This window comes from Anomalospiza imberbis, chromosome 2 (assembly GCF_031753505.1).
Source record: "Anomalospiza imberbis isolate Cuckoo-Finch-1a 21T00152 chromosome 2, ASM3175350v1, whole genome shotgun sequence".
Taxonomy (NCBI): Eukaryota; Metazoa; Chordata; class Aves; order Passeriformes; family Viduidae; genus Anomalospiza; species Anomalospiza imberbis.
Window position 1 is genome coordinate 62,912,618 of NC_089682.1, and position 15,277 is coordinate 62,927,894.

Below are 15,277 nucleotides of genomic sequence, written 5' to 3' on the forward strand. Positions count from 1 at the left end.
TTTCTTCATTAATTGCTATAGTACATAAAGACTGATCATTCTGCATCTTGACAAAACAGCAACATGTATTTGGAGAATGTGAAGAACTCAGCACATATGTAATTTATTCCTAGGCTTTTAATGATTAGTTAGCATTTCTTTCAGGACTTGCTTCTCAAAAGCCATCTTGTTATAGCCATATGGAAATATTTCAGATGATTAAAGAAAGGGAGGAAAAAACTCCCTGAAGTCAAGTATCATATAAGGGAATCTGCCATTGACAAGATTTTAGGTGAATTTTGAAATAAGGCCCTGAAAGTATCTATGTGTTTACATCAGTAACAGACATCCACAAATGGTATAGCATCTAAGTGTTTTTGTAAATGGTAAACTGTGTATTTCAATGTCAAATTCTTGCTTCAAAATCTGTGTTTTAGCTCTGTGCAGTAGTGGCAATTTTGTTCAAAAGGTGTGACCAGGAAAGGAAAACATGACAGGAACAATTGCCTGGGTGAAAGCTCTATTTGGGTCACATGAGCAATCCTGGTTTGCACTGGTTGAGGAGCTGACATTCTCCTGAATCACATGGAAGTCCCCAGTGCATGTGGGAGGGACTTTCAAGGGTGCCTGACTTGCTGATCCTAGCAAATTCTAACAGCACTAAAAGTGTGAAAAGAGTGAATGAAAATCACAAATTTTGCTGAATTCAGCTATTACGTTTATGTACAGAAGATAATTTGTAATGACAAAACCCCAATATATTAATATTCGTGTAGAAACAAATGCAGATGTTTTCCTTTGAATCAAACAACTCAGTCCATGTTGATATAATTAGGATTCTTCCCCAACTCAACCTGCAAATTAAAAAAAAAAAAAAAAAAAAACCATGCATAAGTTCTTCAACTCTGTTTAATAGGTCAGAAAGGCACAACTTGAATTTTCCCTGTGAGCCAATTTACTTCAATTTCTCATGAGTTCAGTGTATCACAGCACTGGGCACTTACTGCTGCTGGTCCAGCTCAGATTAAAGTTTTCTCTTCCCCTTTCCACCTGCGGCTCTGGTCAGATCCTCAGCTGGTGTAAATAGCTGTGATCACTGTAGGGATGCTGCTGATTTACACAAGTAGGTGGTCTGGTTCCAGGCTGTCTTACTGCTCTATGAAAATGGATTTGGTGAGCAAGCTTCTTTTGTAAATGTCTGAGCTGAGTTTATTAACATCTTAGTATGCCTCAGACAAGCAAGGTTTTTTTTAGAGTGTTTTCATTTTTATTTCTTTGGAGAATGTTATGTTTATTCTTTCTTTATTACTTAAAGGCTGCATTGGAGAAACAAATTGTCCATTGAGATGGGTTTAGTGGGGTATTTGTTTTGTTCTTGACAGAATGGTTCTCTGCATCCATTAAAAAGTAGGAAGAAGAAAAGCATTTAATTTAAAGCTTTATTTATGAAATAACCAAGTAAATGTGTATGTGACTAGACTTGAACTGGTAGGTGGGGGACCACCAGTCCGTTAATTCAAGTGAATGAATCAGGGAAGACTGTCAGCCTTTACCTTGCAGCTGTGTAGCAGACAAACCCTCAGATGATGGGAACCTGGGGTTCTGCTGGGCTTTTGTGGTTTCTGGATGCTTTTTGGGGGGATGCCACCACCTTATGCCAGTGCATGCCAGGACTGACCCTTGCTGCTCCTGGCAGGGAGGGAGGGAGGGAAGGAGGGAGAGAGAGGGAGGATTGCCTTCTCCCTGGCAAATATATGCTGCACAAATCATGGTAGTGTTTGCATCTGTCAGTGTGTGCTTAAAAAAAAAAACTCCTACAGACCTGTAATTGAGAAAAGAGCATGGATGTGGGCAGCCTGTGCCATTGCATACTCCATCCTGTCCATAGCCCATGATGTCCTTGGGGAGCACAGTGAGAATGATGGCTCTGAAATGCTGCCCCTCATTTTGGGCAATGAAAGGGCAAAGACTGGGTTGGCAAATCTGCTGTTTCAGAAGGAGGTGCTGTGAAATGTCTTGCTGTGATTCCACCAGTGCTCTTTGAGCCTCTCTTAGCTGGTGTCTGCTCCCCTCCCCTACCACTGTAGCCAAGTCCAGCATCTCACTGGTCCTTGCAGCTGTGCAATGCAGCTGTGATCCAAGAGGGGAATCATGGAGTGTATCAGTGTCTGTAACAGCTCATGAGGATTACCCGGTGGGAACTTTGTTTTAGTAGCAAATGAGAACTGAAGGTCTGAGAAAGAAGGAGCTTGAGTGACATGGGGAGCACCATGAAAATGCAAAAGGTGAACCACTTTAAATAAAATAAATCAGTCCATAGGCCAGCAAATGATAGGACAGAAGTGCTGTGAAGAGTACTTAAACTGCTGACAGCTGATTTTAGTAACATGCAATGAAGCTGTCATTTACCAAAGATGCCAGTTACTTAATTATAGTTTATACTAGATGTTATTTAAGGTCATACTTGTTTTATTTTCTTATTTACAGTCTAAACTATAAAAAGATCAAGAACATTTCACCCTAGGAAATCCAAAAATGGTTGCTGCTATGTAATCTAGAATGTCTGCTGTAAAGTAGGACTTCTGAAGTCTCTAAATCAAGAAAGGCTTAAAATTTAATCCTTTGATGGACTGTTCTTCCATGGCTTCCATAGAAAAGACTGAGATAAGCTAAGGACGAATAAATGAAGCAGGTTGGAAGTTCAAACAAAAAATAAAGATGGTCTCTGGAATTCTTGCCAATAAATAGAAATCAGAAAAATACAATTTTGACACCAAATTTGTCCTTAATCCAACTTTCATGTTTACTCTTCCAAGATAAATGTTTTTTTTCTTTCTTGTGTCAAACATATGAACAAAAACATTTTTCTGACATTATATATTTCATTGCTGTTATAAGTAGAGATGGTTTTTTTTGTCTTACTGGATTGTAATTCTAGATGCCAAAAAAATGCAAAGCCAGTTGAGTAAAAGCCATTTGTTTGGGTAGTCCAAAGAGTGCCAAGGTATCCTTATGCATTTCAAGAATTAGTGTGGAAAACAGTTTTTGCAGGAAATGGTGCAGTATGTCCCTGTCTCCATTCAATAGTTCTGATACAGGGTGTTAATGAAATGATGTGAGAGTACTGTATTTACTGGACTCTCTCACCCTTTTTATCTCCGTTATGTAAGCCTCTTATCTGGCTCCTCTTTGGCCAAACAGCTGCTCAGAGCTGTGTTTAATAGTCAACACACAGCTATGCCCTCTGAGCGGACAGGACCTCAGCACATGGTGTTCACCCAGATGTGCAGCATCATTTTCAGCACAGAACTGGGATGACACAGGAGTAAAATAGTCTCCTTTGACCTCCCTGTCTAAAACCGATGGAGGTTAGACCTTCTCACCTGCAGGCTACAAGCCTTGGTGGCTTGGTGTTGATCTCTTGGCTTCCACGTACTCTTAGGGAACTATTCTGGTCATGCCTCAGCCAAGCATCCAAATCCTACCTGCTGTGCAGACGCATGCATGCCGCCACTGTATGCATCTCTCCTTTTTTGCTGATCAATCAGGAAGCATAAAGCAGAACCTGAGATTGCTCCTTTAAATCCTCTGCCATGATATCTAAAGGCATTTCTCCTCACTATTATGTTTTCAGCTAGGTGGGAGCAAACTGGGTTTGGCTGGTGCACCGTGTTTCTATGGAAGCTTTAATGTAAAGGGGTGCTGGTGGTGTCTGCTGGTTAACCTTAAATCATCTCACGTGTCTTCTGAAAGTTGGAGGAGTGACATGTGTCCCTTTGTGTTCCTGCTGGTTAGATATGTAGGCAAAGCTGGCTGAATTTTTCATTATAACCGCTCCATTCTTTTTTTAGTCAAACATTTCACTGAATCCACAATCAAAGGATGACTTTGAAGTTTGGCTTTGTCTCCAGTGCAATTGCATGGGGGACTTCAGCTTTCCGTTTAAAAGTGAGAGTTCATAGAAGGTCTATGAAAGTGAAGGATTATTTAATTACATCCTGATTTGCCAACAGTATACTCAGGCCTGCTCAGAACATAAAGATACATAATACCTGCTCCGTGTGGAGTCTTAGCAAAGTCTTGGTTATCACTGCCTCCACACAGGTTTCAGTGTGTTTTTCATCTGCTCACATAGGATCTGTTGTGCCTCTAACTTAACAAACCTAAGAGTAAGTTACGCTCTTCCTTTTTTTCATCAACATCTCCCCATTCAGCCTAGAAGGAATGTTTCCAATAAGTTCCTCTTGGTTATAAGCCAAACAGCTGTTTTTTCCAGAAAGGACTTGGGAAGCTGTGGTGTGTAAATCAAATCTTTGGACCAAGTTCCTCTTCCAGTTTTGGTTTTGGCTTATGGTGGCCAGGATGTATCTGTACTGGTATGAGAGATGGTTGCTGCTTGTGGTAGAGCAGCTCCTGAGCTTGTGGGCTATGCTGATACACACCAGGATCATCTTCCCAGCCACTGGTCCCTAAATACTGGCAGTGAATGAGCTCTCCTGCACTCCAAAGACATGTAGTTTTGTTCCTAGGTGAAGGACTAAGGAAATGTCTAGATGATCCTTTGGTACAAGATCATAACAATAAAAGAAGGCCACAGCCAAGAATTTTATGTGCCTGGAAACTTTGTTGAATTGCAGTATCTATCCACATGACAGCTCTGCAGTATTCTGATGCCAAACCTCCAGAGAAAATCCTAAGCACTTACAGGAAAGATCCCCCGCACTTTCAAGTTCTCAGTACTTTCAGTATGCATGACTTAAATTACTTTCCAGACTGGGAATTTGTTTCTCAACATGGGTTTTATCTAAATGATGTAAACCTGCCCTGGTGGCCCTACTCGTTTTCTGCCTTCATTCTAGGAAAAGATCTCAATATCTTCTGCTCTCCTTGCACCAGTGCTGTGGTTTTCAGCAGAGGTAAACTGAGACATGGGGGCAGAAAGGAGACTGTGGTGTGCTCTGCTCTGGTCTGAACTGTCAGAGACTGATGACAGAGTGCCTTGGAGTAGAAAGTAGAAAAGCTGCTGGGTCTTTAATTTTTTGGCTTAATCTCGAGTTCTGGTCCTTGTGCCAAGAATTTCTGCTGCATTTTACCTCCATCCATTCCTTGGAAAATGGACAAGCCATCTTTGAAGCAATATTCAGAACCTATCCATCCCTTGAGACAGGAGTGGTCTGAATTTTCTTGAGCAAATAGAAGAATCACATCACTGGCTTCTGTTTCCTTGGAGAAGATTAAGCTGTGTCCTGATTTTCAGAATAGAGTTCATTTTTTAGATGTTAGGCTACTGTACAAAAAAGAACAGACTACTAACAATTGTACTTTAATGCAATGAGATCTGCCTTTTTTAAAAAAAAGATTAAGGTAACCTTACGATAATAGGTATTTAATGCACCTGCCTTAAAGGGAATGAAGTATCCCCACAAGTTTTTATCTTTGCACAGTTGGTTGATACATGGACTCTAAGAGACAAAAAACATGCCCATGGCAAATGCAGTCCAAGGAAAGGATGTCTGTTAGAATACTTTTGCCAGACTTTCCATTACAAGAAGTGACCTTTCACCCTCTTTCAGAGATTTTGGATCTTCAGTGCTGACATAGAGGGTAAGGAAACATCACATCACAAAAGAAAATTGCCTTGATTTGTCTTTTGGAACAGATCTCCTTTTACTGCCTAATGTCCCAACATGTGACCTCCACTCTGTAATTGCCTATCTGCTACAATATGTTCAACATGAGAAGACTTTCCCCTTTTGATTGGATTTTCTTTTTCCTTCTATCAGCATTTTTTTTTCTGTAAGAAAATTCCATGTCTTACTCAGACGTAGAAGTGCTTGAGTGAAACAGTTTCTAAAACAGTATTTTAAAACAAATTCTCTTTTAAGACTCAAGCTATGCCAGACTTACAAGGCAAAAAGTCTTTGTTTGGTTGTAAAAAACTGAAAAATAATGAAGGGAAAATGGAAAAGGAATATGTTTTTGTATATATATGAAAGTATATTTTCAGGAGAATTTGAAGGAAGCTTCCCATAAAGGTCTACTTTCTTGAAGCCACTGCCTTAACAGGAAAATTCAGAGTGTCTAAGTTCACAGTTTGCTATTTCTTTGCAAAACATTATGAGCCGATGTCCAGTGTTGATATTTGTGCTTAATAGCAATTGTGTCTCTAATTGGCACCATCTTGTCCAAGGCACTACACAAGTTTTATGTACCAGCCTTCTTACAAAGATGTTGGCACTCACTGCAAACATCTGTTTCAGTTATCATGTTTCCCTTAAGCTCTTTGCAGCACCAGGAGAACCATTTCCTTCTGTATTTTTTTCCTCACGGTTTCTCAAGGTTTTATGTGGTTTTATGCTCATAATCATGGGGATATATGCATTAGTCTTACAGCACATCATTACAGCTACATATTCTTGATATACACATTTTCTTCTTTCATACTTAATTATGAAATCCCAAGGAAAAAAAAATACATAAATATACAGCATTCAGTTTGCTGTTGGTTTAAGAGTCCAGCAGAGGTGCATTGCAGCACTACCACCCATCAGGAAAGAAGTAGCAGTTAACAAATGTGGTAAGTACATCCAACATCTATAACAAACAAAATGTTTTATATGTTGGCCTAACATATGTTACTTTTCTAAAGACACTTTTGCTTTACTATAAGACATTCAGGATGTTCTTTTGTGTGGAAGAAAATCTCTATCAAGAAGTCAAATAAAAGCAAGTAATACAAATCACTGCTAAAAGCAAACTGCTCAGAACTTGGTATCTTTGTAAACATAATTAAGGAATTGTTTTCTCAGTAGTCATCTGTGGAAGGCCCCCACTGAAGCAGACAGAAGGAGAGCCTTCACCCCACAAAAATGCAGTCCCGTCTGTTCTTCATTTCAGGACCTTTTTTTTAGTTCTGTATGCAAAATGCAGTTATGATGGTGACTATTTCACAGGGAAAATAGTATTATTAAATGCAAATAAAACTATGCTTATTATAGTGAGAAGCATAGAGACAGGCTGTCTCATTGAATTACGTGCCTGGACTTCCTTATCAATTGCTTATTTACTGTTCTCATAAGTGGTCGTTGCTGAGGTCATGTTCAACCACAGATTGTGTACCACCAAGACTAGTGGGGTTGCTCTGCACAGAACCACAGGCAGACTACTAACCCTTCTGTTACCAAATGGATGATGGCTCTGAATTGAATTTTAGATGTCTGGAGTGTTTTCATTCTTTGATACCTTCTGTACTGGTGTTGTGCACTGTCTAATTTTGTTTCTTTTGTAAATCATCTATGGATATATTCTTCTAGCAAAGATCTGCACACAGCTCAGGGACTTGGAGTGAACTGATTATGTGGTGAGGTCTGAATTTAGCTGAACATACACAGAGCATCTTTTGATATTGCTTCTGTGACAGAACAGATCATGCTTTAGATTTGAACTGTGATGTTGCTTGGAGTTTCTTTCATGCTCCTGATAAAAAGAAGAGGCCTGTTGATGAGAGAAGGAACAGGTACCTGGAGCTTCTTATTTGAAGTCCAGTGGCAAACCAACCAAGCTGATAGTCTTTCATGAGCTCCTGTGGGATTTAGGTTCACTTTTTAATTGCTCATTTGCTGGGTGGTATGTAACGTGTTAGGTGGTGTTAAAATGCTGTTCTCTTTTTTTGAGTCTTGATCCAGCAAACTCCTTAAGTATGAGCTTAACTGTAAGTTTTTTGTGTTCTTGAAATAAATGGGGTTATTGAAGTTGTATAAAGCTGAAAGCAACTTGAAGTGGTGTTTTGGATGGATCCACTGCTTTAATATACTCCTACACATACATCCTTTTACCATATTGGCTGTTTCTCAGTTTAGTGCCTCTGTAAGAGACAATTTGGACCTTTTAGCCTGGCTGGGAGTGTGCTATACCTGTTTTATCAATGACCATCTCAATCCTTTCCCTTCTTTGGTTTGCCTTCTTGAAGAACTGCTGGTGAATAGTGATGGGAGCAGAGCTGACTTGGGTGAGTTGGACCTCTGTCATTAAAAGGACAGAGATGTCTAGGACTGGTACTACCATATAGGATTATATTCTGCATTAGAGAGCAGAAGTGTGATGTTGTGTTCACTGTCTAGTACTCATTATATTGTTTATATCCATTTAAACAAACAAACCCACAAAAAATAAAAAAGCAAATCAAAAAAATCCCCTCTATTTTTAACAAGGAAAATGATCTTACAGTTTTACATCTTCCCAATAAGCTGTGACCAGCTATGGCATACACTGAATTTGCATTGAACTCTGCCATCTTTTCATCTGATTTACACAGAACCTAATGGATAACAAAGTTTCTGCTTATTGCAGGAGGGTGGGGAGTAAAAAAAAGCCAGTGACTGCCTGAACAGGCTACCATAAATACAACTCGCTTGGCATTCCTGTCCCTGAGATGAACTGATTTGTGGTCTGGATTCAAAAGTGTTTTACTGTTCTTTGCTTCTCTATGGATTCAGCTATTTAGATCAGGCTAATTTTCAACTGGAGGATCTGAAGAGCTATTATTCTTCCTGAAGGTTATCTCATTTGTTTAAATACTGGTGGCAAACCACTGACTGCTGTATTTTTTTTTTTTTTAAGACAACAGCAGTGGGGGAGGAGAGTTATATCTGGAAAACTACCACATGCAAAATCCCAAAGTCCTTTGCTGAAATAGCAAATACTTTCATAAGTAATAAAATGAACTTCCCCATGTTTCTCAGAAACTCTCTCCTCAGCTGTACCAGAGGATGAGCTCATGAGGTTATGCTTCATGGCATTTCAGAGGGTGTATTTCTTGTCATACTACATTCAGAGTATGGTATTTTTTCAGTCTTTACTGCTGTGTCAAAGTTGGTTGGCCAACTTCCCCAAGGGGAGGAAAAACAGAAGCAAACTTGCACACAAGGCAACACCTTAGGAAGTGTTAGATGTGTTGAAATTCCAGAAACCTTGGTAGGGTGGAGCTAAGTATTCCATATTGTTGGCTAGGTCCTTAGACAAGGTCATTTTCTTAATTCTTCTTTCTTAAGGAATAGACACTTACAGGCTCTCCTTGCTGGATATATCACAGAACAGATGTCAGATTAGCTATTATCAGTTAGAAATTGCCTTTTAGGTTGGTTGGGATTTTTTAAAATTATTATTACTGTTGTATTAGTGAAGGAATTCATTATCTGTTGAATGATGATGATACAAGCAGACTTCTGTCTGTAGTAAATAGGCATGTCATGACTAGGAGGAGTAGCTTTAAGAGGAAAGTGTTGATATGTTGCTAAAGCTCATAAGGAAGTGTAGGCATCCAGAGAAAACACAGGATGAAATTCATCTTTCTGATTCTTGCTGCTCCTGCAGCATGACCTCACTGGGAAAGGGAAAAACATTTGATGCACTGGGCACCCATGATGGGGACTGTCTTGAGACAAGCACCTTTTGCTGAATCTTGAACTGTACATCCCAGTTCCCACTCTGACACCCAGCTGCACTCCTTGCAAGGGGAGGAAGGCAAGCACTTTGGAAAATGCAGTTGCCTTGAGCATTTTAAATGGGAGCTCCTCTAATTTGGACAGCTGGACTATCATGTATGCCATTACGTTTAAAATTAGTGGTTGCGAAAGAATTAAGAGGGGGAAAAAAAAGGAGAGATTAGTTCAGATAAATAAAATATAGAGCAAGCTGCTTTACAAGAAGTTCAGACTCTCTACAGGGAATTGTCTCACCAAAAAGGATGTCTTCCAGATTCCTTCCCACTCATCTTCCTTATGAGATAGTTTTTCTCCCCTGGTGCAAGGATACGTTTGTGGCTTCTGCCATCTAGAATATCCTCCGTTTATGGCCTAAATGGCCTTTTTGCCTTACGACTTAGCACCTGCTTTTATTCATTGTGAAATAATTTTATGTGCTTTTTAGTTAAATGTGACAGGCAGTGCATTATGCACTGTCGTGCTTTATTTACTCCCATAAAGCATTATGGAATACAGTTAGAATGTGACGTCCAGGATACTGTGTAGTGCTGCATTGTGTTGTGTTTTGTTTCAATATGGGACAGTTCAGTGCCTTGAAAGACACACTGTCTTTTCCTTTGCCTATATCTTTTATTAAGTGTTTTTTATTCTGACTTTCCCCTTGGTGAATGTGCATTCCACGAGTTCCCCCAATGTATCTGATGAGGAGAGTGCTTGTCTCTTTGGAAAGGTCTTTAGTCTCATAGCTTTGTTGATACAAAAGGTGCAAGAGTTGCTCACATCTCCTCAAGCTGTTTCCCAGATGCTTGATTCATGAGGAGCCAACCTCCTGGAAGCAACTCTGTGTTGACTGTGTTCTATCTGTGAAATCCCAGTGAAAATCACCTTAGAAAATTCTGATGTGTTTGATTACAGTGCTGGCTACACCACTTCAGGTTGTAATTTAGTGCATGGTGAGGAGGGTCAGAGGGAATCAGGCTGTTTCAGAGCTCCTGAAGAGTCTGCTCCAGCATCAGGTGAAGGCTCTGAATAGCTTTAGATTTCATCCCATGTGGGCTATCGAAACAGTATTTATGGCCCTTGTCATCAAACATATTTTATTCCTTTGTGGAAAGGACTTTTCCTCAGAGTGGAATATTTGAATATCCCTTATTTTACTATAGTGAGAATTTTATCCCCATGCTTCTCTCCAGCCTTTCCTCTACAATAACTTTATAATTGCCATGTTTGCCATGATGGAAATAACAAGTCACCGTGCTTTGATTTTTAACCTTCATATCATGTGCAGCTTTATTGCTTCATGTACCTGTGCAACTTGGATACTGCAGAGCTGTGCCAGCCATGAAATTTCAGCTCTAGTATTGGTCAGGTGTGACTGCCTTTCAGGCAGAGCACTGTAGTCTGTGCAATTCAGAGTTTAACTTAAAAGCTGTGACAGGCCCTCTTCTTGATGTACAAGAGAGCATGTAGTGTTCATTCTCAGTTGGTGTGCTGTGTGCACAGATGTTTTCTTTGGGGGTATATGTATGAGCACATTTCAGAGATACTGTCCCCAGAACTCTAATTTCAGCAGCTGACAACATGAGGATAAAACCTGTGCTAGGACTGCCTGGGAAAAGGGAACCTTTCCCTCAGAATCATGAACCAGATTGAACCACATAGTGAAATGCATGGTGACAGAGGGAAAATGGCTATAGTTTGCTGTTCAAGAAAGAAGAGTAACGGACTCTCAGGCACGGGATGAGTTTTGCCATGTTTTATGCAATAACTTTTGTTCTGACTTAGGGAATGATTGTTTTTTACTAGAATTTGTTATCATCAAATCTCTTCTATTTTTATCCCTTTTCTTGGACATTTTGGATAAACTCCTGTGAAATAGTGTCCTCATAGTGTACTGGGTGTTTTCAGAGTTCAAAGGTCCTCAGGATTTCAGTAAGAACTCAGTAGTGTTGGCTGGACATTTTGTTTCATTCCAGAACAGGGGAAAAAAAAAAACGCACAGATGTCTTTTTTCCCCCTTTTTTTTTAGAATAAAAGCAAACACAAAACAGACTTCAGCATAGATGTCCCTGATGAAAATCACAGCAAAACTATTAGGTAGGTGGTCTTTATTTTCACCAAATTGGCCCTTTTCCAATGCAAATTGTTTGGTTAGAACAGAACAAAACAAAACTGACTAGTTCTGCACTTTGTGAGCTAGGGCTGTGTTTGCTTAGAAAGGGTGGCTCAGGTGTGAAAGCATCTTAGAGAGATGTCACAATTAGGTCTATAGAGATAGTTTTATTAGAAACACAGACTTTTTTCTTCTGAGTTTCAGAGTGTTTGGAAGCTAGAATTGCTGTGCTGTCAGAAGAGTACAATGAATGGTTAGACAACCATGGTTTGCTACAGTTGCATGCAGGGTGGTGTTAACAGCCAGGAACCAGTGAAAAGCAACCTGAAAAATAGATGTACTAATCAAGATGTTTGTACCATTTGTCTGGATTCCTGGTTTCAATGAGCATTTATAAAACAAGTGTATTTATTTCATATAAAGAACTTAGAATAATTCAGTCACGTTAGATTTTATTTTAAAAGTATAGACTTAGATTAGTGTGTGTGGCAGATGGCTACGGCTGGTTGCTTTGGTTTTGTATTTCCAGCATTCACAGGGTGGCCTGGTGGAGATATTTTACCCCTATTTGTTCTTCCTCAGCCAGATTCAGGAGAAGGCACCAGTTTTCTATTTATATTGCTTGCAGTGGAACTGGAGGTTGAGGTGGCATTCCGCAGAGTGATGTTCAGTTTAAGATAAAGACACCAGAGTTTGGGTGTTTATGTGAAAACAAGTGCCCAAATTCATGTAGATCCCCACACATCATGTGGGGAAGGAACACAGGTAGCTGTCCCACAGGTGGACGCTCAGAGGTGCATGTCTTGATTGGGAACTGAAACCTGCTGTGATCTGAATGTTGCCTTGGAGCCTTCTGATCCTCAAAATTTTCCCATACTGAAGTTGTCAATTCACAGAAGAATGGTTGTTTGCAGTTCTTTGATGCAAACTGACCCAAATTCCAGTATCAGAAACAGCTGGGCAGTGCAAGTGCATGGTGCAACTGGAAGACATTTTGACTTTTAGAGATCTGAGTCTTGACACAGTTCCTGTAATCCTTGGAGCCATGGGTTTACAGCAGCAGAGGTTTTACCTCAGTATAAGTAAACTTTAGGAACAATTGAATATTTACTCAGGCAAAAGCTGTGGAATTTTAATTAAGTAAAGACTTGGCTCTTTGTCTTGAAGTTACTGAGTAAGATGGTTGATGGGATAGGATCTGGCCTCAGTTGCAACAGCATGGAGTAGCTGTTTGAATAAATGTACCATAAGCAGAAAATGGTTCAAACCATATAAATAAAATCAAAACATGACCTTACACATGTTTCTGGGAGGAAATACTTAAGCACAGTAAAGAAATTTAAATTCATCCATACTCACTTTCCAGCAGCCCTTCATTGCTGCTTTTGTTTAGAGAGCACTGCTCCCCACAGCACAAAATTTGGGAAGCAGTACTATTTACATTTTTTATTTCAGTCTGTCTTACTTCATTGTTCTCAAGCTTTTATTAAAGTTTAATTCTGTTTTAAAACCAAAGTGGTGAGAATGAATTTATATAATCAATATAAATGTAAAAATAATTATACATTTCTTGTAAAATAAAGAGTCTATATACTTGAGCTCTGTTGTTTTTACTGTTTAATAGGGGATTGAATTAAGAGAAAATACACTGTACTTCCTATTGAATAATAACTGCTCCTAGAGCCAAGTTTTTATAGACTTGAAATGCAAATAATTGTGCTGTGTTATAAACTGTTGTGTTTTTTGCCTTCCTGTAACTGGAACAACATACTAATTTCTACAAGTTGTGACTACTAACAGAGAGCAATCACCTCACAGACTTGTACCGAAAAGAAGAGACCATCAGCGTGGCAGGGAACGGCTGCATCCACAGTCCTCGCTTCCCCAGCAGCTACCCCAGGAACCTCCTGCTGACGTGGCGGCTCCACTCCCCAGAGAGCACCAGGATCCAACTGGCTTTTGATAATCAGTTTGGGCTGGAGGAACCTGAAAATGAGATCTGCAGGTGAGTGCCAAGTGAAAGTTTGCAAAGGGCTTCTTAAGACCACCTTTGAGCTCACTGGCATGAGACTGCAAAGCGAAACCAGGGCATCTCTGGCCAGGTCTAGGATGTCCTTGCAAGGAGGACAGACTTTTAAGGGGCCCTCCCAGCTGAAATTGGTCTTTGAGTTCATAAATAAACTGATCTCTCCTGGACCCGAAGCAGTTTTGTCAGGTTTTAGTCCTTCTATAATGTTTTAAGTACAAGGTACTTGAATGCTCAAATCCAGCTGTCTAACAACATAGGTGCTACTTTAATAGGATTTTGTCCTCTGTCACCTCTGTTGCATTTCAGCCAGGCAAGAAACATCTTTTTCAGTAGGTGGAGGGCTCTAGGAGGTTTGCGTGAGTAGGTAAGCATTTATATTGGGGTGTGAGGGACAGATAAAAATGCACTGAAAAATATAATTATCTTCAAATAATTTGCTTATCTTTATTTTTACTCTTCACCGGTACAATTCCTTTTAAAACTTTTAAATATAGGTCCACAAACATCAGTGTACTGATGCATGCTGATGTAGCTATAAATCTGTTAAAGCCTATATCTGCTATATCCTAGTTGTTTTGGTTCCCCTTTTAAGCAAAAGTGACCTTAAGCTCAGCTGATCTGGCTGATTAACCTAGGTGGATAAACTGTTTTGCATTAGTAGAGTACAGAGGTGATCTTGCCAGCATTCACTAAAACAGCATAAATCCATGTGTTTATATTTCTTTTATTCAGCTCTCTCTTTTGTGGGGGAAAACAGGCTTAGGATTCCCATGCCTGCCAAAAGGCAGATTACTATGATGCTACTTACTTGAAATGCTCAAATCTCAGCCTCCAACTCTGCCTGATCATGTTGTTGCTTATACCTTATCTATGCACAGAACTTGGTTGTTAGTGTTTCTGCACACCCAGCCTCTTCTTATCTTATCTTTGTCAATTAATTTGTGTTTGTAGGGTTTGGCATCTCTGCAGGCATTTTACAGGATGGATTTTTTCCCTTATTTTTCTTTGTTACATTTTCTGCATTACTGATAGAGGGAACCATTCCTGCAGGTTTGTTTTCCATGTAGCAATAAAAGAATGCAGCCTAAAATTGGCTCTCCTTTCCTGCTCCTTGGCAGGTCTGCTCTGGTGATGTTGGTCCAAGATCAGCAGCAGAGTCAGGAACAACAGTAACCTCCCAGTACCCCAAATGCTTTCCCAGATTCAGAGCCTAATGCACACAGAAGCAGCCTGTTAATATTTACATAGTGGATAAACTGTGGCTGACCTTAAGCATTGCAACTTTGAAACAGAGGGCTAATTTACTGTGGAAAAAAAGATGAAGTATTCTCTGTCAAAAGCCATTAAAGGTAGTGGCACACTGAGGGAAAGTCAAGCTGTTACTGGCATTATGTGCTTGGAGTGCATCTTGGAAGACAGTCTGCTTGACTTTTGCAGAGCAGCTAATTTAGAATGGAGAGAAAAGCAAAGACCTTCCATCATCCATAGTGTCTACAGAAGCTGGAGAAATATCACATCATTTTCTGCAGTAAAACTTCCCCTAGAGTTTCTGGAAGACCTTTATATGGGTAGTATTACTTCCAGAGCAAGGAATTTTTTGGTCAGACAGATTGTGATGGCTTTAAGTCTGTTAAATACTCTGTGCAGTTGGATGTTTTGCTAATGCTCAATATA

The 15,277-nt window shown here is 39.8% G+C and overlaps 1 protein-coding gene across 4 annotated transcripts in view; it reads left to right on the top strand.

Annotated features, from left to right (window-relative positions):
* Positions 1–15,277, top strand: part of PDGFD (platelet derived growth factor D) — a 137,064-nt gene that overhangs the window by 66,190 nt on the left and 55,597 nt on the right. For 2 of the 4 annotated variants that reach the window (XM_068181408.1, XM_068181410.1), the window contains exon 2: positions 13,375–13,579. In XM_068181408.1, coding sequence (XP_068037509.1) covers positions 13,375–13,579 — 205 coding nt within the window. The remainder of the gene's footprint in view (positions 1–13,374; positions 13,580–15,277) is intronic. The other 2 variants (XM_068181409.1, XM_068181411.1) reach the window with 1 other exon arrangement.